This window comes from Ruditapes philippinarum, unplaced genomic scaffold (assembly GCF_026571515.1).
Source record: "Ruditapes philippinarum isolate M1 unplaced genomic scaffold, ASM2657151v2 ctg1968_1_1_1_1, whole genome shotgun sequence".
Lineage (NCBI taxonomy): Eukaryota > Metazoa > Mollusca > Bivalvia > Venerida > Veneridae > Ruditapes > Ruditapes philippinarum.
In genome coordinates, this window is record NW_026851903.1 from 51,201 (window position 1) to 78,484 (window position 27,284).

The 27,284-nt window shown below is 32.4% G+C and overlaps 1 protein-coding gene across 3 annotated transcripts; it reads left to right on the plus strand.

Annotated features, from left to right (window-relative positions):
- On the plus strand, nucleotides 1-27,284 carry LOC132742204 (uncharacterized). 3 transcript variants are annotated; one of them, XM_060730553.1, is made up of 8 exons: nucleotides 9,012-9,367; nucleotides 10,299-10,654; nucleotides 12,084-12,131; nucleotides 13,790-14,022; nucleotides 15,894-16,032; nucleotides 16,364-16,573; nucleotides 23,953-24,059; nucleotides 26,593-27,284. In XM_060730553.1, the coding sequence occupies exons 4-8, from the start codon at nucleotides 13,795-13,797 to the stop codon at nucleotides 26,602-26,604; spliced, it is 696 nt and encodes a 231-aa protein (XP_060586536.1). In that variant the 5' UTR covers nucleotides 9,012-9,367; nucleotides 10,299-10,654; nucleotides 12,084-12,131; nucleotides 13,790-13,794; the 3' UTR covers nucleotides 26,605-27,284. The 3 variants fall into 3 exon arrangements, with proteins under 3 accessions (XP_060586528.1, XP_060586521.1, XP_060586536.1); XM_060730545.1 differs by lacking the exons at nucleotides 9,012-9,367; nucleotides 12,084-12,131 and adding an exon at nucleotides 1-146; XM_060730538.1 differs by lacking the exon at nucleotides 12,084-12,131 and having other exon boundaries at nucleotides 9,009-9,367.

Below are 27,284 nucleotides of genomic sequence, written 5' to 3' on the forward strand. Positions count from 1 at the left end.
GTAAACACTATATAACATATTGTACAGTACACTCAGGTCCCTCCTCCTGTATTCCCAGACTTATCTTATACCACAGTTCAGCCTCATTTACTGCTATACCTTTAGTTCTACAAGGAGTTATATTTTAATGGCTTTTTAATTGTAAGGTAAGAAATTGTAAATTTGATTCTGATTGAGTAAATGTTGTGCATGTATTATACTATACATGTATATTAATTTATGATAAAAACTTGATGTCTTTATATACATCTATAATGAAAAGTTCTCTTAGATAATTTTTTTTTTCCTGGCTACACTTGTATTTGTATGTGCATGGAATTATAATAGGCCCATTATGCCTCAGATATGTGTTTCAATTTTATTTCTCAAAAACTTTATTTTTGATATTACACCTTTCAGTTCACCATGCTACTTTTGCTCTGTTGGCAATTGGTATAATTATGGTGAATTAGTATTTTGATACTGTTGTGATACATATACTGCACATTCATCCCTAATTTCTTCAGTTGATCCATTATCAAAGCATTATAACAATAATATCTGTCATATTTTGCGGTTCGGATCGGAATATCCGTCCCGAGGGGCGGTACGAGGCTTGCCGAGTTACCGCCCATGGGCGGATGACCAAGGGACGGATATTCCGATCCAAACCGCAAACATATGTCAGATATTTTTTCTTGCATATTCTACCATATTCCATTATATTTTAAATTCTTTATCTTTAATTTCAATGGAAATTTATATCATTACAACCGTAACTTCTTTTTTACAACAGCGTATGAATTACACAACTTCATTCATAACGGTAAAATGACGTCATCCTAAGCGTGCCATTGTACAGTACGCGACTCATCTGGCACCCCCCATTCCAGATGAAATTTCCGGCATGGGTAAAACTAACGGAAATGCCAGTCTGATATGCAAGAACAAATGTTTGACATTTCTAAAGAATTAAAAAAAAGGGATTTTAATTTTTACTTTAATTTACTGAGTATGGATTTTATAAATGCTAGAATTGTAATTGATTTGAGTCTTACATTGACTAGACAAGCCTTCACTGGACAGGCTTTATTGAGTCTTTCTTATTATAATCCCTTAAAGGGACTCACCTGAGGGTTTTTTGACATGACGGGACTGGAAATAATTTTTCGAGATTGATGTTCCGTTTGATGTAGGACTAGACCAATAACTTGTGTTCAAAAGTTAAGATCATTCACCCACTCTTTTTTCCATAATAATTATTCTAATTGTGAAAAATGTCCCAAAATTGAAAAGTGGTACAACACAGTCAGGTCAGGCTTAAATAGTTTCAATTTATTTCTGAGTATATAATTCTGTGTCGCAAATATTTCTGTTTCAATTTGGACCAGCTTTTATAAAATGAAAAAAGCAATGTAATTAGAAAAATTATGTAACATCTGTTTGGAATAAATTCTTCAATACATGGTATTTTAAACAGAAACAATTTGTGTTAATTGCCACTTAATAATGGTATCATTCTTAAACTTAAAAACAACAAAGAAAGGTTTCTTTATTCACCTGGGAGTAGAACTGATGATTCATATGATTAAGATTTACAAACAAAGAATAATTCTTCAGTGAAAATTCTCCATTTCTTATGCCATTTCTCTTGTGCTCTCTGAAATAAAGATATCATTTATATCATTCTGAAGTTTTCTTGATAAACATAAAATTCTGTTGATGAATAATTCCTTGGCTATTTTCTTTATCATGTAGTACTGAATGTTCCTGCATTTTTACTGATTTGAGATTTAAAATTGAAATAATTCAGAATTGAATATTAGTGGTATTCACGTATTTACAAACTAAAATGTAATGATGAATTTCCTACAAATACAAGGAAGTGAACTTTTTTATCATAATATATATTGTATAAATAAAGACATGCAAAATGTCTTGTCCTGTAATTCATTATTGTTGTAGACATAATTATATAGCTTCAGGTTTTGTTATGCCCCCACAAAGTGGGAGCATATAACATTGCACTTGTCCGTCCGTCTGTCTGAGCGCACGAGAGGGTATATGTTGGGTACTAAATACCCAACAACTACCAATCCTACACACTCCGTATGTATTGTTAGATATTTTCTTTGATTGTTGGGTACTTTTTTTACACAGTAAATTACCCAACAAGCATACAAATGTAAGGATGTCCGTCCGTCTGTCCGTCCGTATGTCCCCAAATCTTGTGAAAGCAACTCCTCTTAAACCGGATGGCAGATTTTGCTTAAACTTCCAGGGATGAACAGCCTTAATGTGTAGATGGTAGTAAAGGAAGGAATTTTCGCTGAGACCAAATTTAACAGAATTATGGCCCTTTGTTGATTTTCTCACTATATACTATGTAGAAATTTTGTGAACGCAACTCCTCTTAAACAGGATGGCAGATTTTGCTTAAACTTCCAGGGATGAACAACCTTAATGTGTAGATGGTAGTAAAGGAAGGAATTTTTGCTGCGACCAAATTTAACAGAATTATGGCCCTTTGTTGATTTTTAGTTTTCAACTTGTGGCACATGTAGTCCAAAAAATATTTGACCTAAAGTCATAAGATTTGCAGAACAGTGGCATGTGGGGGCATCCGTGTCCTATGGACACATTTCTAGTTCTTTTATATTTCATTCAGTTCTGCACTTTTCAGTTTGGGATTAAGTTCTGTACTTTGTAATGGTACAGTTCAGATCTGTTTTGTGTGGTACAGTTCAGATCTCTTTTGTAATGGTACAGTTCAGATCTGTTTTGTAATGGTGCAGTTTATGGTACCGTATAAATCTGTTTTCTATGGCACAGTATAGGTCTGTTTTGTGTGGCACAGTTTAGATCTGTTTTGTGTGGTACAGTTCAGGTCTGTTTTGTAATTGTACAGTTCAGATCTGTTTTGTAATGGTACAGTTCAGATCTGTTTTGTAATGGTACAGTTCAGATCTGTTTTGTATAGCACAGTTCAGATCTTTTTTGTATGGTACAGTTCAGATCTGTTTTGTATGGTACAGTTCAAATCTGTTTTGTATAGTTCAGTTTAGATTTGTTTTGTATGGTGCAGTGCAGTTCAGTTCTGTTTTGTATGGTGCAGTTCAGTTCTGTTTTGTATGGTTCAGTTCAGATCAGTTTTGTAATGGTACAGTTCATGTTTGTTTTTGTATGGTACAGTTCAGATCAATTTTGTATGGTACAGTTCAGATCTGTTTTGTAATGGTACAGTTCAGATCTGTTTTATAATGGTACAGTTCAGATCTGTTTTTGTATGGCACAGTTCATGTCTGTTTTTGTATGGTACAGTTCAGATCTGTTTTGTATGGTACAGTTCAGATCGGTTTTGTGTGGTACAGTTCAGATCTATTTTTGTGTGGTGCAGTTCAGATCTGTTTTGTGTGTTACTGATCTGATCTGCTTTGTGTGGGATAGCTCAGATCAGTTTTTGTGTTGTAGAGTTCAGATCTTTTTTGTATGGTTCAGTTCAGATCTGTTTTGTAATGGTACAGTTCATGTTTGTTTTTGTATGATACAGTTCAGATCAGTTTTGTATGGTACAGTTCAGATCTGTTGTGTATGATACAGTTCAGATCTGTTGTGTATGGTACAGTTCAGATCTGTTGTGTATGATACAGTTCAGATCTGTTGTGTATGGTACAGTTAAGATCTGTGTTGTATGATACAATTCAGATCAGTTTTGTATGGTACAGTTCAGATCTGTTGTGTATGATACAGTTCAGATCTGTTGTGTATGGTACATTTCAGATCTGTTGTGTATGATACAGTTAAGATCTGTTTTGTATGATACAGTTCAGATCTGTTTTTGTATGGTAGAGTTCAAATCTGTTTTGTAATGGTACATTTCATGTCTGTTTTTGTATGGTACAGTTCTAATCTGTTTTGTAATGGTACAGTTCTTATCTGTTTTGTATGGTACAGTTCAGATCTGTTTTGTAATGGTATAGTTCAGATCTGTTTTGTATGATACAGTTCAGATCTGTTGTTTATATAATAGTTAAGATCTGTTTTGTATGGTACAGTTTAGATCTGTTTTGTAATGGTACAGTTCATGTCTGTTTTTGTATGGTACAGTTCAGATCAGTTTTGTATGGTACAGTTCAGATCTGTTTTGTAATGGTACAGTTCAGATCTGTTTTGTAATGGTACAGTTCATGTCTGTTTTGTATGGTACAGTTCAGATCTGTTTTGTAATGGTACAGTTCAAGTCTGTTTTTGTATGGTACAGTTCAGATCAGTTTTGTATGGTACAGTTCAGATCTGTTTTGTATGGTACAGTTCATGTCTGTTGTGCATGGTACAGTTCTGATCTGTTTTGTAATGGTACAGGTCTAATCTTTTTTGTAATGGTACAGCTCATGTCTGTTTTGTAATGGTATTGTTCAGATCTATTTTGTAATGGTACAGTTCAGATCAGTTTTATATGGTACAGTTAAGGGATAGTTCAGATCAGTTTTGTATGGTACAGTTAAGGGATAGTTCAGATCTGTTGTGTGTGGTACAGTTCAGATCTGTTTTGTGTGGTACAGTTCAGATCTGTTTTGTGTGGTACAGTTCAGATCTGTTTTGTGTGGTTCAGTTCAGTTGTGTTTGATGCGTAACAGTTCAGATTTGTTTGATGTGGTTGGGTTCAGATCTGTTTTAGGTGGTACAGTTCTGTTGTATGTGATCTGTTCCATGGTGATATGTTTTATTCCATACCTTCTATTCTTTTCAAATGTAGTTCTATAGGTTTTTTTCAGTTTCTTTTCTGAGGTGTTCACTGGATATTTAGACATTAACTTATTGATCATAAATACATAGAAATTTGAATATTCCAGTAATTGAAGGGTATCAGAAGTCCTTTCATTGTTAGTTAGTGCAGATATCTCCTGAACTACTTTCAATACACATACAGTATTGTACTGAGAGAGATATAAATCTTATCTGACCAGCTCTGTAGGAACTAATGAGTGACCACATATGCTAGAGAAGATATAGAGCATCTCTAATTATTGAACTGTACTGTTACTGTAAATCCAAGTGCATGTTTGGATAATGCCTGTCAGCATGCCAAGATTATTTAGTCTTACTGCATTTCTGTGTGCAGCAGTCAAAAGACCACATTCTATGTTTGGTTGTTTTTTTTTATATACTTATAAATGAAATTTTGAGAAATATTGATGAAATAAAATGGGTATTTTCATTTTCTGTATTTTCACTGTAAAAATTTATTTTCACTGCAGTGAAAGATATTTTCCGTATTTTCACTGGTGTCTTTACCGGACTACTTTTTTCTAAATTCTGTCTATACAAAAAATTTAAGGGAAAGTCTTTCAAATTGTAATGTTAAAAAAGAGAAAAAGGTTTATAATAAACAGAAAATTCAAGTTTTCATCTATAGATACAGGATTTATTTTTATCTTGTGCTTTGAAAATTTTCATACCGTATTTCACTTGTGACTAGTGCCACTCATGAAATATTTATTTTCATACCACTTGATGAAAATAAATCCTGTATTTATAGATAAAACTTGAATATCCTCTATTTATTATTTAATTATTGAAATCCTTTAAGCCAACAATGGACCGTGTTGATGTTCCAAACGAGGGCAAGTCAATTAAATTACAGGTTAGTGTTGTTAATAGGTAATGAATGATCATATATATTGTTCTGTTGCATGAAATCAGCAGTCATTATTCAATATTTAGTTATTACTATCAGCTCCCCCTCCCTCAAACAATCTGTAATCAATAAAACAGATTGAGGTCAATTAAGTGTACATGGTCAAGTATGTTAAAATATTAATGCATGTACAATACTCCATAATCCTCTGTAATTAAATAATCATGTGTACTTTTCTGATAAAGTTTCTAAGTTAAAGGAACTCCACACTTAGGTACAATAGCCTGAAATCATAAAATTTGAAATTCTTTCATAAACTTAAAGTGGAAAACTATGCAATAGATAATATATAAATATACCTGGCATTAAACTGATAATTCATTTTTTTTTACTAACTTTTGGACCGATTTGAGGTATGCTTTTCAATTTGGGACCAGTTTGCACAATGAAATTTATTTATCCAGGAAAACCAAGAGAGAGAATGAATGAAATAAGCACAACAGGTTGACTACCGGTAATATATTTTAAATGATAGTGCACCTACAAGCTACATATTATGGAAGTAGGCAGGCGATCGGCTTTGAAAAAATACATCTTTGCTGAGTTCCGCAGAACAACGTTTTTATGCTATTAGAAATACAACATCATGTATAATGGGTTTTTATAATTTTTTTTTTTTTTTTAAATGAATCTGATCAACATGTTCTGCTTTACGATTGACTCATTAAAGGGACTCCACTAAAATTTTTAGATGTGTCTGGAAATACTTTTCGAGATTTTTTATACCATTTGATGTAGGTAAAGTCTGTACTAATAACTTGTGTTCATTAATTTTGCTCTCTCCATTTTACAAGAATAATAATTTTTATTCTGCAAAAAGAGCTTTAAAAAAAAGGACGTTTAAATGCTTTTAACCAAATCTGGGATAAGAATTGCACTAAATTATGATTTCCGCTTTTATTCCCAGTATATTTTTTATTGTCTTTTACATATCTTTTCATTTTAAGTGCCCCAGTTGATCCATGAAAGATTTTCAAATATTTTTTTTAGACTTTATTACCTTAGTGGAAGTCCTTTAAAGTATAATATTGCTACAGTAAATATTCTCAGTCTAGGGCTATTGTTTTACTTGTGTTTTAATAAAACAGCTGTTTCCTCTGAATCATCACATATTGATGTTCTGTCATATACTCAATGTTTCTGTCACGATAATTAATAGGAAAAAATTGGGAAAAAAGTTCCCGCATTGCTGTTTTTTATTATCTTTTCCCATGAAAATTTCCCACATTTTTTCCAGTATTCTGTAATCATATTGTACCATATTATGCCATCAAAAAGTATATTAGAGAGTTTATTATTAAATAATTGTCATTTGAATTGTTCTTGTATAGAAAATTAATATAAGGCTAAACCAATTTTTGCAAGTGGCAATTAATATTGTGCTATCAGTATACTAGTATATAATTATGTGAATTGTTATGATTTCTTATTGGGTAACACATTTGATTTTGCAAGGGAATATACCAGCAAGTACTGGTACACCTGCTGTATCATTTTTTTTCCCAAAGTAAGACTTGAAACAATAAATTTAACATTAGGGTAACATATTTTTTTCAACACTTGGCCTTAGTGAAATAGATATATAATTAAACATACCAGGTTGTTAATTAGTCTCGCATTATGAATACATTCATTGCCAAGTATCATGTTATGGTAACAGTTCCGTATTGTCTGCTATATAAAACATTGTTTTCTGCTGTTATTCACTACAAAGCTGATCTTTACTAAAGCATCACCTCTGTATAAAGTTCATATGTGTATACACCAGCTGCCAATTCTTTTAAAGACTTACTTTTAGAATCTAATTAACAGCAATTATGACTTTAATTATAGAACATTAATAAGAAAAAGCTTTATATTTGTCAATTTTAATATAGAACATTAGTAAAAACAAGTTGTTTTGTTTGTTTTTTTGCCTATGTGAAATATACATGTAGTTCTACCTGTTTTTAAAGTTGGAAGAGGAGTCCTCTTTTCCCATTGCAGACAAAAATGACCACAGTTGTATTATAATCATTTACAGAAAGCATGTTTTATTTGATTGAGTAAGAATTATATTTTATTTATCACATAAAGATGAGAGGAAGGTTCCTGAAAATTTAAAAATAATTCTCAAAGGAAATGATATTCTTTCTGTGAATCTTTGACTGAATCATTCATAGATTTATCTTGTCACCTGATATTCCCATCTGTGACCACAGCTGGTGATTGATTCTGTTTTTTGCATATAAATATTAATTCATATTTGGGAAAGAAATTACAAAAACTGATATTTTTATGAGGCATTTTTTTCTCATAAGAAACTATGAAATCTATTACTTCATTTATAACAGCATATGACATAATCCTAAGAACACATTTCATTCATAAAGAATGTGTTTTAAAAACACATGACTTGTCTTATGCAGGGCGGAGGATGGGGTGTATTATTTAAAAAAGCAAGGTGTAAACAGTTTATAATCCTGTCAGATATGCAAGAAATAGTCTTACTCCTGAATTAAGAATATTTGGGTTTTTCCCATCTTATAACATAGGTACAAACCAACTTTTACAGTAACAGCTATGAAAATAAGCCAAACAGGTTGACGGGTAGTGCGCCGTGAAGCTATAATGGTAAAAGATTTAAGGTAGGAAAACCCCACTTTGCCGAATTCCGGATAATGTCTATTCTTTTCTGTGTTCTTTGATCTTTGACTCAATCATTCATAGATTTATCTTGTAAGGTTGTACAATTATGTGTCATAATTGTCTATATAACAATGACCATCATACAGGTATGGATCTTGAATTTTTTACCGGAGAGGGGTGCAAAATTTCAACAGATAAAAATTAAAAATTCATATTTCACTGGTTTTCCATAGGGTTGGCATGAATAAAATGTTTGCTCATTTCAAGACTTTTTGTGCGATTTTCACGAAAAATGTTAGTTGATATCTAAATTTGAGAAGGGTTTACCATAATGGCCAAATTCAAGGGTGATCATGACCCCCTGACCTCCCTTCCCATCCCCCTCCCCCTGTACCCCTCTCTGGATCCATGCATGATACCGTACATGAAATTAGTCTGTTTAGAACACCATAATGCTAGGATTTTTAAAAAAGAGAACTATAAAATAGACAAGACTTAAAAATTCTGAAAATTTTAAATGAAAATAAAATTAATAATTATTTTACATGATATTTTATTTGTATTATCTTATTAAAAGGAAGCAATATCATGCTTGTGTTGGAAGCTGTTCTTACATTAATGTGGGTATTCTATTACAAGATACAACAGGAAAAAATCTATACCATGTTGTTGGTATGGGCTGCAGTTATGGGAATGTTTTGTGTATTGGATAATAGTAAGTTCAGAAGGATACTGCTATGGCTAGTGTATTGGAAATCATAAGTAGAATTGATCGGCATTCCCCAATGGAGACCTGGAAATAAATACACTGTATTGTACATGAATTTAGTGCATTAAACCAATTATTGGAAATCATGGAACTTCTATAGGGAAACCAGTTTCTACATTTCTTATCGTAGGAAAAATCAAGAAATATAAGAAACTAAGAAAAAAATTACTGGTTTTAATAATGTGTCTAATGGTAATGAATGTGTTGAAACCTGAAAAACAAATGATTACTGGTACATCTGGTTGAATATTTAGATACTGTGTATTATTGGATTTATTAACTATATAATACAGGTGAGGCTTATAATCACAAATGTTTCAAGTGTTTCCCCAGCCAGATGGCAGAATCTGCAGCATATTGTGTTTATTTCTTATCTCCTGTTTTCATTTTTCATGCTGTTTCTCTTATAGATTTTATGATAATATAACTGAGGTAGTATTCAGTCAACTTGCTAATTGAGGTGAGTTTTTATCAAGGATGTGATAGAAATTGATGTTACTTGTAAATTGATAGTACAATAGTGTTATGACAAAGACTAACACTATGAGTACAGTCATGTTGATTTAATATGTCAATATCAACATATAGGGTATGAAATTATACTTCTATTGTAAACTTTTCTCTCATAATATAGCAGAATCATGTACTGTACAATATGTAAATCGAAGTTGAAGGTGTAATTAAATATAGTTTAACATCCAAAAATACGAATGTTTTATACAATGTACTTTCAGTTTGATTTTTTATTCTTCAAAAAAAAAATGTTTTAAAAAACAACAGAGTGAAAAACATCTTTATTAGGGGAATCTGGCCCTATCTTGGAACACAAAATGACCCAGAAATGTTAATTAATGTTTTATGATAGAACCATATATTACACAATCATGTATGTAAATTATATATTATTTATCCAATAATTATCAGGGTAAGATATATATGTTTCCAGGAGAAATACTTACCATAACTAATAACATGCATAGGTAAATTTTCCACATGATACTTTCTGGTAGAACATGATATAGGTAATATATCACAAAATTCTTCCTATGTTTTTCATTTTGCTTAAATACCTGACTATTTTAAAAGGTTTGCAATCTGTCAGATATATGTATAAAATTTATCTGATAGAAACATATGTTATGTTGGAGAAAAGTAAATATTGATAAGCTTTGTACTGGTGTATTTCAAAACTAAAAATTCTGCATTTGTTGTCTTTTTTTCCAGGTGTGCTGAAGTATATGTTTTTTACCACAAGAAGATTAGATGATTAGCTGCCTATTAAACAGTTTGTGGAAATAATTAATCTGGATGAAAATTCAAAGAAAGTATTAAATTTACTGAATTTTCTGAAAAATTGTGAATTTGACATGGAATATAACTGAAAATAAGATAATTTGGAGGAATATAAATTTATATTTCAACTGGAGCGTAGGGTTTATTGGAAAGTTCCCCTTTTTCCCCCAAAAGTGACCTTGACCTGAATGTGATCACCATGGTGATAGGATGGGGTGTTGAGAGGTCAACAAGTGCTTTGTTTGTGATACTGTTTATGTGCTTGGAGAAGTCATGGTCAGAAACAGGTAAATATTGTTGATGATTCATTATGATTATCTTGTTGTTGTTTTATTACTGTTTTTGTTGTTTGAAGGTACTCATTGACCCCGAGTTGTTTTTTAAAACGATATTGAACAAATTCTGTATTTTCAGTTTTAGCTTTGTCATACCATATTTATTTTCTGCTCTATTTAATTACCAGAAATGATTGTATTTCTTTCAAAAGTTTCTTTATTTAAAGTACATGCACAATTAACATGAATTACTGAATTCTAATGATTTATACTTTCTCAGCTAATTTTTTCTTTCTCATTTATTATTTTATACAGAAGTTATTTTGTGCTAACGATGGTTCAGTGTGAAACCAAAATAGGTAGATGAAAATTACCTTAACCCTTTCCCCCATGAGCATATGGTGAAAAATGGCCATTTTCACTGAAAAGCCTCCTCTTACAAGTTCAAACTGCTATGAAACTATGAAAAATGCTTCAATACTAATCAAACTTGGCACAAATGTTGACTGGACCATTGCCTTTGTAACGACATGCTCAGTCTTAAATTTCCTGTTACCATGGCAACGAGGGGACATCTCAAAATTGCCAAAAATCACTTTTTTGCCTCGATTTTTTTCCATCAAAATTTATTTCAAAGTGCTGCAACTTCTCAAGGGATTGAGATAGAGTTCTCAAGGGATTGAGATAGAGTCAAAGGCTTTTCAGCGTTGGTTACACGTTACCTTATGATCAACCTGGGGTCATTTTAAGCCTCTCACAAGTCAAAAATTTTCTTGGCGATGCGGGGGACTCCGCCCCCCTTCAAACCCCCCAAACAGAAGGGGGCACATCCCCCTTCTGGCAACCCCCTGATGTATTATTTGGATGGGGGACGGCGCCGAAAAAATGGTCACTTTTTTTAACAACATTTCTCAAACGAAAAACAGTGTTTGGGGTCTAAATAGGACATTTTTTTACTGTTTGAGGCCTCAAAAAAGGGTGGGGGCAAAAAGCCGTGGAAACACGCTTATATAAGGGAAAAGGTTAAACTCTCGAAAGTTGATGTGTCATATTTTTTTCATTTTACTCTAATGTTTAGAATTTATTTCGGTTTGATTATGTAGGGAGATATAATCTCAAAAATACACTATTGGATAAACTGGCACTATGAGCAATGAGTATAATATGTTTCTTGCTCAAGGAAACAATGGTTTTCCCCATGCAGCCAACAATTCTTAGTTACTAGCCTGACTTACCATAACTACTTGGTCACACAGCCAGTTTATTCTCTGGAATGAAATAAGAAATGTTTTAGGACAATTTACATCAAAGCAATAAAATTATTTAAAATATACATGTATTATAGTTTTCCCTTTTTTCGTTTTACTTTATTTCAGTTATTTTTTTTGTTGTATTTTGCAGTGATTCAGTTAAAAAGTTATGTTGATTTTGATATTTTTAGTTTGTTGTTGTTGTTCCTATGTTATGCTGGGATGAATATATAGTTATTGTGAGTATAATCATAGCCTTTGCATGATATTTTTTAGTTATATAGTATTATTTACCTGTACTTTAGTTCCTTTATATTCATTTCATTATCGATTTTGTTTGATCAACCTAGAGTTTGATCAGCTACATGGGCAGAACAGAGGGAGAACAGGGTGGGGGAGCAAAAATTGTGTCAAGAGGTTGTTGTCAGAGAGGGTCTTGAGTCAATTTTTTTTCTGATTTTAACTTATTTTGTGTGATTTTTTGTAAAAAAGTTATACTAACAACCAAATCTCAGAGTAGTTTCACACACTTCTGATCGAACTTTAGGTTGAAGAAATAAAACCAAATCCCAGAGGGGTGGCAGTGCGGGAGGGGGGGGGGGGGGGGGGGGGGGGGCCCTATGTTAAGTGCCTATGTCAGGTGTTCCTAGATAAATGGTTGCAGGTATATATGATGAACTACTTACTTCTGGCTTTATAATTGCCCCTTTCTTACAAGCAAATTTAAAACATGTCGACACTCAGTGGATAAAATGATATATTTGAATTTAAAATCAATATCAGTCTTGATGAATAAAGTCATTTGGTTAAAAGAGAAAAACAATTGATCTGTATACATAAGATTTCTAGGACTTGAATATTATTATGACAGTTTTAAGCCAACCATCCAGACATAATGTCTTCATTTACTTATTTAGTATTCATAGAGTAGTTGATTATTGTTTGTCACTGAATTTGTTCAAGATTATAAGAATTAACAAAAGCATGAATATTAATGTAAATAGTCATTAGTTATAGATGGTACTGAATAATTACTGTATAATTTCCTGCTCGCAGAATCTTGTTACTTAAAACTGTTTCTTTCTAGTGTAAATCTTTAAAGGGCAAATTTAAAGTGGATGCAAATTAATAGACACTCCAGAATTAAGAATACTTTTGGTTTCTCTAAACTAATCTTGTACAGCATTAAAACGTTGAAAATAAGCGCAACATGTTGACTAATCTATTACGTATGAAAGTTACAAATCAACAGTGCCAGTTACTGAGTGATTAGCTTTGGAAAAAAACATATTTTCCAGAGTTCCTGATTACAGCTACTGTACTTTACTTTTATCCTGTTAAAATACAATTTTGTCTTTCTATGATGAGGACATAAAGTAGAATTTTTTACTTTCTGAACCTGACACTCTTCTCCCTTTACTTTTTACATTTGAAATTTATTGATAAAGAACTAGCTTTTATAGTTGTTGACGTGAAATATTAAAGGTGATTTTCATTAGCTTTGGAAAATTAAAGAATTGTGCTTTAAATTCATTGTACAAATACACATTGTAAAAGTACAGTGAATGCTTGCATAATGGGATCTCCTCTAATCCAAATTCCTCTGTAAACAAGCATTTTTTTCAGGGCTTTCTGTTTTCATTTTTATAAAAAATATCATAAAACTGGAAACCTTGTACATTTTGTAAAATGAAATTCATACTGAACGAAATTTTGTGAAGTCCTGACATGATGTCAAGGTAATTAAGTTAAATTCCACCAAACCACTTATTTTGTGTTCAAAACTTTTATCTTTATTAGCTATGCCATCACTTCTTACTGAAATTATGTGATCCTTGTAAAAGCATGAAATGAAAGTACAAAAATGTATTTGTATGTGATATGTTTTTGTTTACAGTATACATGGACCGATATGGAGACTGTTTTCACGAAGGAATCATGGAGGTAGAACAGGAGAGCTATAACATCATGGCACAAGGTGGCGCCGCCTATGACACGTTAACATGTGAAATGAGGTTTAAATCAATGAAGGATGACAGACTGTGTCTCAGTTTTTCCAGTTTTATGATAACAAAATGTGATGTCAAATTAACAGTCTATTCTGATAAGGATTCCACTGGCAGTCCATTGGTAAAGTTTTCATGTTGTTTTTTCTGGTTGCTTCCAAATGAGAATATCGTTCTTTTAATTACAATTAATATTACAAATATTGCACCAGACTAGTAATCTTAAGATTGCTGATCGCATGAGTTCAAACTGTGTCAGGGGCAAGCCATTATTTTATTGAGCAGGAAATTTTACATTCATTGCTTAGTACTGGTTGGTTCCAGGAACAGATTTGAGAGTGTTTCAATAAGCTTATAGCTTCCATTTAACACAATCAAACTAAAATAGATTTGTATAAACAACTAAACTAATAACATTTGCAGATCTGATTGGTTTCAATACAGTCTCGGGAAATCAGAACATTAAAGCACTTTAGTTGTGTGCTTCTCAAGTTATTTTCAGTTTTTTGGAAAATTGTTTTATTTGCCTTTTAAGTGTATTCTGTTTGGGAACCATTAAGAGCATTTTATTGACTTGATTGGAAATTTATATGAGATTTGGATATGTGATGGCAAGATCTAAAATATTATGTTGACTGAAAATAAATATTGAATTAAATGATTTATACAGAGGATGCCTTATCTGATTCTGTTTGCAGATATCGTTATTTTTCATAAACTTTTATTGTACTTGATTTTCATGAAACTTGTAGAGATTGTTATGGGAACAAATTTTGAAACATTTTTATCATGGTTTTTCCAAAGAGAAAAGTTAAAGCTATTGCTTAGGAGTCATGTTGTTGTTTCCCTTGCCATCCACAAACATTAACATACGTTTTGTCATAAGTTTGTTATTTATTAAAGGATTTGATTCGTTTTTTGACAAAATAGCACTTACAACAAATCTGAATATCATAAATATGACCTCAGCCTTTAAATGACCTTTGTCTTGAAAAGACCTTGACTGTCAAGGTTAAATATGGAATTTTCCTCATATTTTAAAAACTTCCTTTTTGTTTGTCTTAGAATTCTACACTTCTTTACCGGAATATTCTTCTGCCAAATATTTTTAATTTAGATATAAGAAAAATTCAGTTGTGTCCCTGTGTTTGGCAGTGGTTCTTGTTTAATTAAGCAGTGTTACACAAAATTGCTTCATTAAATATAATGATTAATGTTTGTGTAGTAAGGACGGGTATTTAAGGCCAGGAAAGACATAAAACTGTACAGGTTTATTGATCATTGATAAATATGACAATAAAGAGCTCCATGCATGAATCATAAAGATGAAGGAAGAATACATGTATATTATAAGTTATAAAGATTGTTGACAGGTTATATGGCCCTAAATAAACGGTTGTTTGGAAATATAACGTGAGCCTCTAGGCAAGGGTTATATTGCAAACAACCTTTTATATTCGGCCATATAACCTGTCAGGAATATTTATAAAGAATTTATTATACTGCAAACTTCTTTTTTAGAGACAAAAGTGAGATTTCTTGATAAATTGATAGCAGCTGTGTATATAAAATAATATAAACGTCACGATTATCCAATGAAAATTGACATTACAAACATGCAGTATTATAAAACAAGACTGAACATGTGTGCAAAGTTTTATCTTTATATTTTTTATTTTGAGAACGGTCCTGGCCAGTATACAAATTAAGTTATTTATAAAATATGAAGTAATAACTTGTTAAGGTAAATAAAGTAATTTATGTACTGAATAGCAGACAGTGCAGACCATGATCAGACGGTACAGATGATCTGGCAAATCTTGGTCTGAACTGGTTGCATTGGGAAATATTTGTTGCTGCCAGTAGGCCAAAGTCTAATTAATTATACGTTTTAAAATGTAGAAAGTATGTGTTGATTTTCATGAGTATAATTATGTTTGATGTTTTAGCATAAATTTCAAACATTAGATTTTAATTTTAAAATCTTTTTGTCAGGGAACATATAACTGTCACACAGAAAGCACTCCTGATATGGTATGTAGTGAGGGTAAATATTTGACCGTCCTGATGAAGAAACGAGAGTTATCACATGACGGGTATGATTTCAAGCTGGTGCTTCGACAATATAGTGATAGTAAGTTCCAGAATTATCACTATTTTTGGGTGTATAAATATACTTTTTAATCTTTATCACTTAGATTGACATGTACTTGTACCAATGTTATCTTTTAAGAAATAGTAAAAATAAGATTATGACTGCTTAATCTCGATTAATCAGTGATTTCTAAGAAGAAAAGCCTGAAAGTTTAGCAGTCTTCACAGTTAATGATATCCAACATAGTTTTCTTTAAGGCAGGTAGATGAAGTTTATATTGCTATATTCCATTGTGCATGTACTCAATAATTTTTGTATCTTAGGTAAATCGTATTAATTTTAATTCTTTCCCTTTTCTCCTTGTTATTAGCCGATGCCTTTGCCGATGGTATAGATGCATATATTGTCAGTATCAGTGTTATCATCGGAATAATAGTAGCAGTTATTGTCATTGTCATCTTGACAGCTGTTGTCATTGTCTGCTGCTGTTGTCAGAATAGACAGTTTAATATGCCATACCGCCAAAAATCAAGTGCCTCCTCTAGGACAGCATACACAGACGTCCCTGTACAGCCCACAGGTATAATAGTTCTATAGTGTTACTTTTTAAAACATGATTTACTGCTAAGTACAATAAAGACATCTTTAGATAAGTAAAGGCAATGGTTGCTGGTTTGTCCTAGGGTATCGTGATATTTCTCTGTGATAATTGATCTTGGACATTGAGTCAAATGAGCTGTGTCATGACAAAACCAATATAGTGCGTTTGCGACCAGCATGGATCCAGACCAGCCTGCCCATCCGCACAGTCTGCTCAGGATCCATGCTGATCGCTATCAGTTTTTGGGGAGGCTATGCCGACCCAATGTTTATACCATCTGTCAAATCTTACTGCCGCGGTAATCAGGTCAAAAAATAGTACCTTGATTTTTTCTAAGCTGACTGATCACTCATCACAGACATTTACAATATGAAAAATATTTTCATTCTTTATAATTTCATATCAGATAATAATTCTCTGAAAAATTCTTGATTTTTGTTTGTTATTTTTTCAAAATCACTACTCCGTGACGTCATACTGGCGGCGGTAATCAGGTTTAGGCATACGTACGTCTGTAATAAATAGTTCTGGTATGAAAACCCTTCTACATAATAATTTTATCAATAATTTTTTTAACAAAAAGCATAAATGAAAAATTTATAAGTAAATGCTTTTATTAGGTGGCAAATATTCTTTATTATTTTTGATAACAAATTTTCGAATTACTACGCAGCGACCAACTGTTTATGACGGGTCATTAACTAGAACATTGCAACACCGTAGTCTCAATATCATGCATGTTCTTTTGTTGATATAAACATTAATAGTCCTTAATATTTTTTAAAGACAGATAAAGGTAAATTGTCGCTTACATCAATGACATGGATCGTGCTTGCGTGATAACTAAGGAAAACTAACTTATTAGTACACCCTAGGAGGCTGTACGCGGGAAAACGCTCATAAACCGCCATATCATATAGCTGTAAAGTGAACAGTTAAATGACAGAAATATGTGGTCAAATATGTTTTAACAAGGAAATAATTATTTCAGAGAAAGACGCAAAGATCAGTCTTCAATCAAATGAATGATCCGTATTGTGTAATTAGAAAGTTTATTCAATTCTAGGGCAACGCATCATAATTTGCTAGTCCATGTGTAATAAAATTCAAATTTTCAATACAGATTATGAGATACATAAAAAATATTAAAGAATAAGAGGCTTAAAAAACAACAACAAAAAACGCATATATATATATATATATATATATATACAAATGACTTACAGTTTAGCATCGGGAATTCATCAACATATCTTACGAGACTTTAATTTGAAAACGATATTTGCGGGCGCTGAAGTGATTAATGTTTATTTGAATAAATCAAATAAAAAAACTTATATAGTTGTGTTCTAAAAATAATCGGCGGCATAAGAGGAATTTCGTATTCATTTTACAACACTTGAAAAAATACTACAGAAAATGTGTTGTTGTTTTTATGCCACCGCAGCATCTGCGATGCGGTGGCATATAGCGATTCACCTGTGTGTGTGTGTGTGTGTGTTTGTTTGTTTGTTTGTTTGTTTGTTTGTGTGTGTGTGTGTTATATAGATTATATAGTGAACTTAAAAAATCTTCTTGTGAAAAACCACTTGTCCAATTTCAACCAAACTTGGCAGGATTGATCCTTGGGTGAAGGGCTTCCAAAGTTTGTTCAAAGAATTTCATTCCATGCAGAAATCTGGTGGCCATGGCAACCAAAAGGAATTATAAGAATAAATTAAAAAAAAATCTTTCTTGTAAAGACCCAAAAGGCCTAGAAGCTTAGATATTTTGCATAAGGCATTGTCTGGTTTAGACCTCTAGCAAGATTGTTCAAATTATAGCGCCTGGGGTCAAAATCGGCCCTGCCCCGGGGTCATTGATTTTCACTATATATAGATATAGTAAAAAACTTATAATACCTTCTTGTAAAGACCCAAAAGGCCTAAGCTTAGATATTTTGCATAAGGCATTGTCTGGTAGACCCTTACCAAGATTGTTCAAAATTATAGCCCTGGGGTCAAAATCGGCCCCGCCCAGGAGTCTTTGATTTTCACTATATGTACATATAGAAAAACTTAAAATACCTTCTTGTAAAGACTCAAAAGCCTAGAGCTTAGATATTTTGCATAAGGCATTGTCTGGTAGACTCTCTACCCAGATTGTTAAAATTATAGGCCGGGGATCAAAATCGCCCCCCCCCGGGGGTCATTGGTTTTTCTAAAATGTATATAGTAAACTTATAGTAAAAACTTTTAAAACAATTTCTTCTAGCAATTGACAAATGCTAGAGGTTAGATATTTGGCATGAAACATTGTGAAGTGAAACTTCTAGCAAGATTGTTCAAATTATAGCCCTGGGGTCAAAATTGTCCCCGCCCCGGGGGTCATTGATTTTCAATATATACATATAGTAAACATAAAAAAAAAATCTTATTGTCTGAAGGTACAAGGCTTAGAGCTTTAAATTTGTTAAATGATATCAGCTATAGGTACTCTACCAAAGTTGTTCAAATTTTGCCTCTAGTGTCAAAATTAGCCCCGCCCCAGGGCCATAGGTTTTCCTTATATGTATATAGTAAAAACTTAAAAAATCATCTTCTCTAAATTTACAAAGGCTAGAGTTAAGATATTTTGCATGAAACATTATGTAGTGAACCTCTAGCAGGATTGTACAAATTATAGCCCTGGGGTCAAAATTGGCCCCATCCCAGGGGTCATTGATTTTCACTATTACATATAGTAAAAAATTAAAAAATCTTCTTGTCTTAAGGTTCAAGGCTTAGAGCTTTGATATTTGGTATATAGTATTATCTTTTGGTCCTCTACTAAAGTTGTTTTAATTATGCCCCTAGGTTAAAATTGCACTGCCCAGAGGCGATAGTTTTCCTTATATGTATAAAGTAAAAACTTGAAAAATCCTCTTCTCAGAATTGACAAAGGCTAGAGGTTAATATATTGGCATGAGACTTGCGAAGTGAACCTTTACCAAGATTGTTCAAATTATAGCCCTGGGGTCAAAATTGGTTCTGCCCGGGGTCATTAATTTTCATTATGTACATATAGTAAAAAAATAAAAAATACTTTTTGTCTGAAGGTACAAGGCATAGAGCTTTGGATGTTTGCTATATTATATATATCATCTATTGGTCCTCTACCAAAGTTGTTGAAATTTTCCCCTGGTGTTAAAATTGGCCGTGCCCGGGGGCAGTGATTCTCATTATGTACACATAGTAAAAACAGAAAATAAAACAAATGTTTCTGAATGGAGAAAGCTACAGCTTAGATATTTGACTTGAAATGTTGTTTGGTGGACCTGTATCAAGATTGTTTTGAATTAAACCCTTGGGTCCAAAATTTTGCTTTGCCAAAGGGGACAGTGACCTACTTTCTTGTCCTTTGATGTACAGCAATGAAATTTTGACCATGTGCACAGTTTTAGTTGTAAAATTGAATTTTGATATCAGGTGACCTAGATTTGATGATGTGACCTACTTTCTTGTCCTTTGATGTACAGCTATGAAATTTGAACCATGTGCACAGATTAAGATGTAAAGTGAACTTTGATATCAGCTGACCTAGATTTTGACAAAGTGTCTTACAGTGTTGTCCTTTGATGTAGTCATGAAATTTAGGCTGTTTGAAATATGACCTTCACCACCAAATTCACTAGACTTGAGTGCATTGATATATTCCTACTCTGATCTTTTATTGAGTTAACAACAGATTTAACCACTAATCTGATAAGAATTAGATAGGTCAGGGATCTATGCATTATGACAATCTACAAAATTGTATAGAAACAAAAAAAAATCTGTTCCTACACTACTATTTAGTGTTGTATTAATGCGGTGGCATAGCATTTTTCTCAAATGCAATCTTGTTTTGTTTTGTTTTCAATAAAAGTGTGTGTGTTTTAAGTTTATTTATACTCGGGGCCGGAATACCCATATGTCCGAGATTATAGAATCGAGGACGTCTTTTTCAAGCCGAATCTTCCTGGTAGCCCATTCTTCGTTCGTTGGTGGTAAAGAAGACGACAATACTGGCAAGCATCAACTTCCTGACTGACGACAAAAAAACGGCATTCATTAGCGCCAAACCTCCAGAGTAAGTCACGAAAGGACAACCAATCACCTCTGGTACTTGAGATGACTTGACCTTGACCTGCCGTGTGCCTTCTCCGTGACGTGCACGCCTCTGGAGGGATTTGAGAAGTTTCAACAAAAAACTTCCAAAACACGCTATTTTATAAATTATAACACCATTCATAGCACTGACGCTTCGATGTTCTCATCTATTTGCGGAAATGGTCGACAGGAAAACCCTACGTAATAACCGCACACCCTGTTAACAATAGATTTTCCGCAGTTATATTTCAAGCTAGTGAGGTTTAAAAAATGCATGTAGAATCTATCTATTAACTACCATAAGTTGGTTGAGTGTTGGCGGTAAAAAAAAGAAGATATAACTTCCTGATCAATTTTCACTTAGGTTGATTCAACTTTGAATAAGCTTTGCAGATATGTATTTTTCAAGAAATATTTAGTTTTAATAAATATCCGAAGCCGTCAAAGTCAGCGATGAGTAATGAAATGGGAATAATTTTTCTGAAACGTGATTTTATTCCCAGATTTGCTTCGGAAGAAGACATCTTTCTGTCCGTAGAGCATGGATATTAATACTCATCACAAGACAGTATCTTATTGATCTCAATTATGGTACATGACATGTAAATATGTATAATTTTTATGTTCAATAAAAATGTTGCATAACTTGCAGTTGTTATTATCATTCAATGATATTAAAATGACATTTAAGTATTTATGATGAACAGTCCTAGAAATTTTTGATAAGGAACAGTCAGTTGTAAAATGTTATTGTTATCTTATAATGAACAGTCGTCAAACTTTCTGGTATGTCATTTATTATTGACAGTTTAGGTTTTTCAAAATTTGCAGGATTAGCAGTCCGAATGTAGACCTCAATGAAATGTTCTGGAATATTAACAAAATGAATAGTCAACCATATTAACCATATATATGAATGGTTGAACACAACAGTATGGATAAATGACACAATGTGCATATCTTCTTATTTTGGTAATAATTGAAATAACAGCACATTTTAAGCAAAAAGAAAAGAAACTATAAGTCTGAAACATTCTGTCATAGCCTCCCCATCAGTACATTCAGTGCTTTTATTCTACTTGTAAAGGGGTTGGTAAGCGAACAGCATGGATCCTGATCAGACTGCGCGGATGCGCAGGCTGGTCTGGATCCAATTGCTGGTCGCAAACCCATTGTGTTGGTTTTGTCGTGACGCGGCTCAAATGGTCTTTTGTCTGTAAATGCTGATTTAGATTTCTTGTGGGATTAGTAGTTGGTCAATTGTGGAAAAATTGGTAATTATCGGTAAGTTATCCAGGAAAGCTGGTTACATGGATCAGCAATAGAGATTGTCCAAAACTTGTTAAAATTGGTGTCAACACCTCTCCAACCCCCCAAGAAAATTATTAGCACAAAAATACAAACAAATATCAAACTGGGGTAGCACTGGTTCAATCATTTGATTGGTCTTACCAATGACTAGCATGAAAATATTGATAAACCTTCCTTGCCCAGTGTTCTATAATAAGAAGATAGTTTTAGAACTTTTTAGTCTGATGTAAGTACATGAAGTGACAAGATGGGGTATTATAATTATTATAATGTGTTTATGGTGTGAGGATTTCGGGAACCAGTAGAAATTAAAGGTACATATATTATGCTCATTGCTACATCACATACAAACTGCATTACTGCAAGGCTAGTTCTAGTATTTGTATTTGAAGACCCTTTGTCAATTTTTTCCCTCTTGAACTACCTTCTTTCATATTTGTCATTAATGCTGTTGAAATATGTGGCTTTCTCTTTTTACAGACTCGGCAAAATGAAATAATATCTGAATCATTTAGTACATCATGCATTATTATGATAACTTATATTATTATGAAAGTGTATAATAATAATTGACAGTTTTATAATGTAGTTTGTAGAATATTTAGCGTTTTTTCTGCTTTATGTATTTTGGGGGGAAAACTACAAAGAAAAGAGAAATTAGTCACATATTTACCTGTGTGTAGATTTGTGTTCTTTGGTGTAATTATCTTGTTAGCTGTCTGTTTTACAGGTAATTATGTTGAGACACATTATGTTAAACTTTCCTCTAAAACTTTTTTACAGGTATTTGCAGTCAACTTCATTGATTTTTTTATGCCCTTTGCAATAATTCAAGATCAGGGGGGTGTTTGTTTTTACCTTTCTTCTTTGATTGTACATGTATGTGTATCTATCATTCTTTTCTCACTAAATGTAACTTTAACCTTGACCTTTATACTTTACATGCTAGAGCCCATAGTTTTTTTGTTTTTTTTTTAATACTAGAGCCTCACTTCGACGCATCCAAATATGTCCTGAAGGTGATCTTCAAGGTAAAATACAGTTGAACGGCAGTGACTTGAACTCAGATCACTCGTTTATGCATTGTTAGTCCTATATACTTGAAATTCGGGCCATTTCACCATAACACATTAAAATATGCCCTTAAATGACCTAGATTTACATTGAAATATGACCTTGGCCCTTAAATGACCTTGATCTGCAAGGTTAAATTTTAAAAATTCAGGACATTTCACCATAACACATTGAAATGTGACCTTGACCCTTTTATGACCTAGATTAACATTGAAATATGACCTTGACCCTTAAATGACCTAGATCTGTAAATGCTTAAGATATTAATTTTCACAACAATATATTGAAATATGATCTTAACCCTAAATGACCTAGATCTGTGAGGTCAGATATTTAAAATTCAAGGTATTACACCATATGTTTAATAAGTGATTTTTGATTGTTGTTATCACATCCAAGCTGTTTACTTTAAAAAGAACTCATTTCTTTCTACATTATTGTTTTCTAATGTCTGTTATTCAGGTGAAGTAGGCGGCTTTGATTATTTTCTTTTAATTACAAAACTTGATTACCTCAATTTGCCATTCACGCTGAAGAAAATAAGAGAATATAGAATAAAACTTTCATAGATGGCTAAAGAAAACTTGAGAATTTTCAGTACATTGTAATCACAATTACTGGGAATTTCATGTTTGTGATACTTATATATTTAATTTTGATTGGCCAGATTATTAAAAATCATAATATATTATTATAGATTATATTGTGAGATTATATTATTGAATAAAATGACTGATACATGTATTAAGTAAAATTAAGGGGCAAAATCAAAGAGCCACCTTGACTCTCTTGTTTAATTTTAAGTGTTTTCGTGTATATTGTAACTAATGAGCACAATGATTATTTTTGTCTTGTACATTTCAGCCCCACCATTACCTGTAGAGGAACCCCCAGCCTACTCAGAGCATCCCCCACCCTATACATGCTCGGAAATATCACCATCAGCTCCACAACATTCAACAGAACAAAAAGTTTGTATACTATAAAGAGTTATTACAATAATCAGTTTCATTCTTTATGATTACTTCTTGCACTTTTGCTTACATATCCTTATACATCATTTTCATTTTCTTAGGAAACTACCTTTGTTGGTTCTGACACCCAGACTGTGTTGGTGCACCATTAAACAAAATAATAAATTAGTAAATTAAGTGATTTATAAGGTTATATTATCATATAGACTATATTTGGTTTGTGTATCTCTTCATTTCTAAAATACCTTACTGAATATCACTTATCATAAAATTCTATCAATTTACCAATCTATAAATGTTTTTTTTTTATCAAGGTCATTTTTTAAACATTATTTATTTTTTTAAATAATCAGTCATTTCATATATGTTCATGACATTGTATGCTTTCTTCACAATTCTTTACATAAAAAAGTGGGGCGTCTGTGGCCAAGTGGTAAAGGGCAATAACTTCAATTCACTTGACTCTCACTAGGTTTGAGCCGCACAAGGGTTTTCTGGGAAAGCTATCCAGCTAGCTTATGGAATGTCCGTGGTTCTACTCAGGGTGCAATTTGTGCCTGAAATAATGCGCAGAAAGGGACCTATGGTCTTTCTCCTTCAGTAAAGCAATATTATGACCTATACTGTGTTGGTGCGAAGTAAAAGCCAGCGAAAAAATGACAATGAAAAAAAAAACATGAAAAAGATAGTTTGAGTGTGATGTTGTTTTGGTGATGAAGGATGAATGAGTTCAGTAAGATTTTCTTATCCCCAGTTATCACAGTGTAAGACTTTCTTATACCCTTGATTGGAATACCTAACTTGTAAGAACCTTTCTCCTTTATGTTCATGGCAACAAAGAAAATATTGTATAATATTTTGGAATATTTCCATCCAAGATGATGATGATATTTTCATCTCAATATTCTCTTAGTTATTGATTTGTACTGTGCCACTCCAAATTAGATTTTTATTGTCAATATTTATGATAGAAGCTGTAATCTAATTTCAAAGTTTGGCTTGATAAGTGATAATTAGGTTTTTATAACTGTAAACTTTTCCAATAAAACATAGAAATCGTATAGTTTTATGATCAGAATAAAAAGATGATTTATACGTTAAGCTATGAATTTGCCAATAAAGTAACAGAAATAAACAGTTTTAACATTAAAAAATTAAGATATTTATAGATTTAAAAGAATTCTTGATTTATACCACTGTATTAATCTTTTATCATGTAGCAAAATCTTGTTGCCATGGCAACAAGAAATATATACAGATGAGTTGAATTAATTGAGATATAATGTGATGTAATCCATTAAACAGATGCGACTGATTTCTCAGTTTGAAAGGACTGCACTATTCTAATCAATTCTCATTTGTTTGTGAATTTCTCATGTAACAGCATGTAATTTCATCAGCCATATCCTGTCCAAATGTTTTTATTTCTGAGAATATATTCTGTTGTGTCAGGCAAATAGAAATGTTTTAATACAGAAACCTAATGACATAATGCCATTCTTTTAAGTTTATTTGGTTAACAGTTACACAGTGGAGCCTTAGTACTTATAAAATTGGGGAGTAAGCAGGCTTTAGGCGGGCTGCCCTGTCATTACTATGTGTTGTCTATACATATAAAATTGGGAAAGTAGGCGGGCTGCCCTGTCATTACTATGTGTTGTCTATACTTATAAAATTTGGAAAGTAGGCGGGCTTCCCTGTCATTACTATGTGTTGTCTATACTTATAAAATTGGGAAAGTAGGCGGGCTGCCCTGTCATTACTTTTTGTTTTCTTTTTTACATTAAAATTGGGAAATAGGGGGGGCTGCCCTTTTATTAAAATATGTGTTTTTCCCTATACATAAAAAAAATTGGGGGAAAGTAGGCGGGCTGCCCTGTCATTACTATGTGTTGTCTATACTTATAAAATTTGGAAAGTAGGCGGGCTTCCCTGTCATAACTATGTGTTGTATTTCCTTATAAAATTGGGAAAGTAGGCGGACTTCCCTGTCATTACCGCTTGTTGTCTATACTTATATAATTGGGAAAGTAGGCAGGTTTCCCTGTCATTACCATTTTGTTGTCTATACTTATAAAATTGGGAAAGTAGGCGGGCTTCCCTGTCATGACTGTGATATTGTGCTACCTATATTTATAAAATTGGGAAAGAAGGCGGGCTACCCTCGCATTACTATGTGTTGTCTATATTTATAAAATTGGGAAAGTAGGCGGGCTTCCCTGTCATAACTATGTGTTGTCTATACTTATAAAATTGGGAAAGTAGGCGGGCTTCCCTGTCATTACTATGTGTTATCTATATTTATAAAATTGGGAAAGTAGGCGGGTTTCCCTGTCATTACTATGTGTTGTCTATACTTATAAAATTGGGAAAGTAGGCGGGCTTCCCTGTCGTTACTATGTGTTGTCTATACATGTACTTAAAAATTTAGAAAATTAGGCGGTACTGCTTGCATCTGTTTTATGAAATCAATTAATATCAGTTTGATTTGGTTAAAAGACAATAAAAAGGGTCTTTAATTTTTTTTCAGGCATTTGTATGATACTGATTGACAGCTGTGTTGCCATGGCAAATTTCTGTATCCAGTGATAACGTTCCACAGATTCATTATTCCTGCTAAAAGTAACAGTCAGAGGTGGAAAAATATTAGCAGTTGTCATGATCAAATTTGAAGGTTCCAGAGACCAATTGATGCTGATATATTGAAAAGAATGATTTACATTTTCAATATTGTGAATCTGCAACTGAAATCAAATTAAGATACATTCTAAAATGTAGCTTTCCTTTTAAGAGGAAATTATGTTCATTAAAATGTAACAATAAAAATTATAGTATTATTTTAGCATCCAAGAAATGTGGATAATTTTGTACTTTTTTGCATAGGTTTCCAGTATCTATTGCTGTTCTGTTTTGGAGACATTTCTTTTTTTTATATGTTAAAAGATGAATTTTGTATATCAAATTATTTTAGATAATTAGTTATATTGATTAAACTGGTTTTGATATATATAAACAGTTGTGATGTTTGGTAGACTAGTAAGAAAAGTATATTTACTGAGGCTAAGACACATTTGGGCACCCAATCTTCCATTTGGGCCTCAAAATTTTTTTTTACAAAATAAACATAATTTACATCATGGTTATACATTAAAATTTTCAAAATGCATACATGAAAACACAAAATATAATATATTACTTTATATAAAAAACAAACAACAAAAA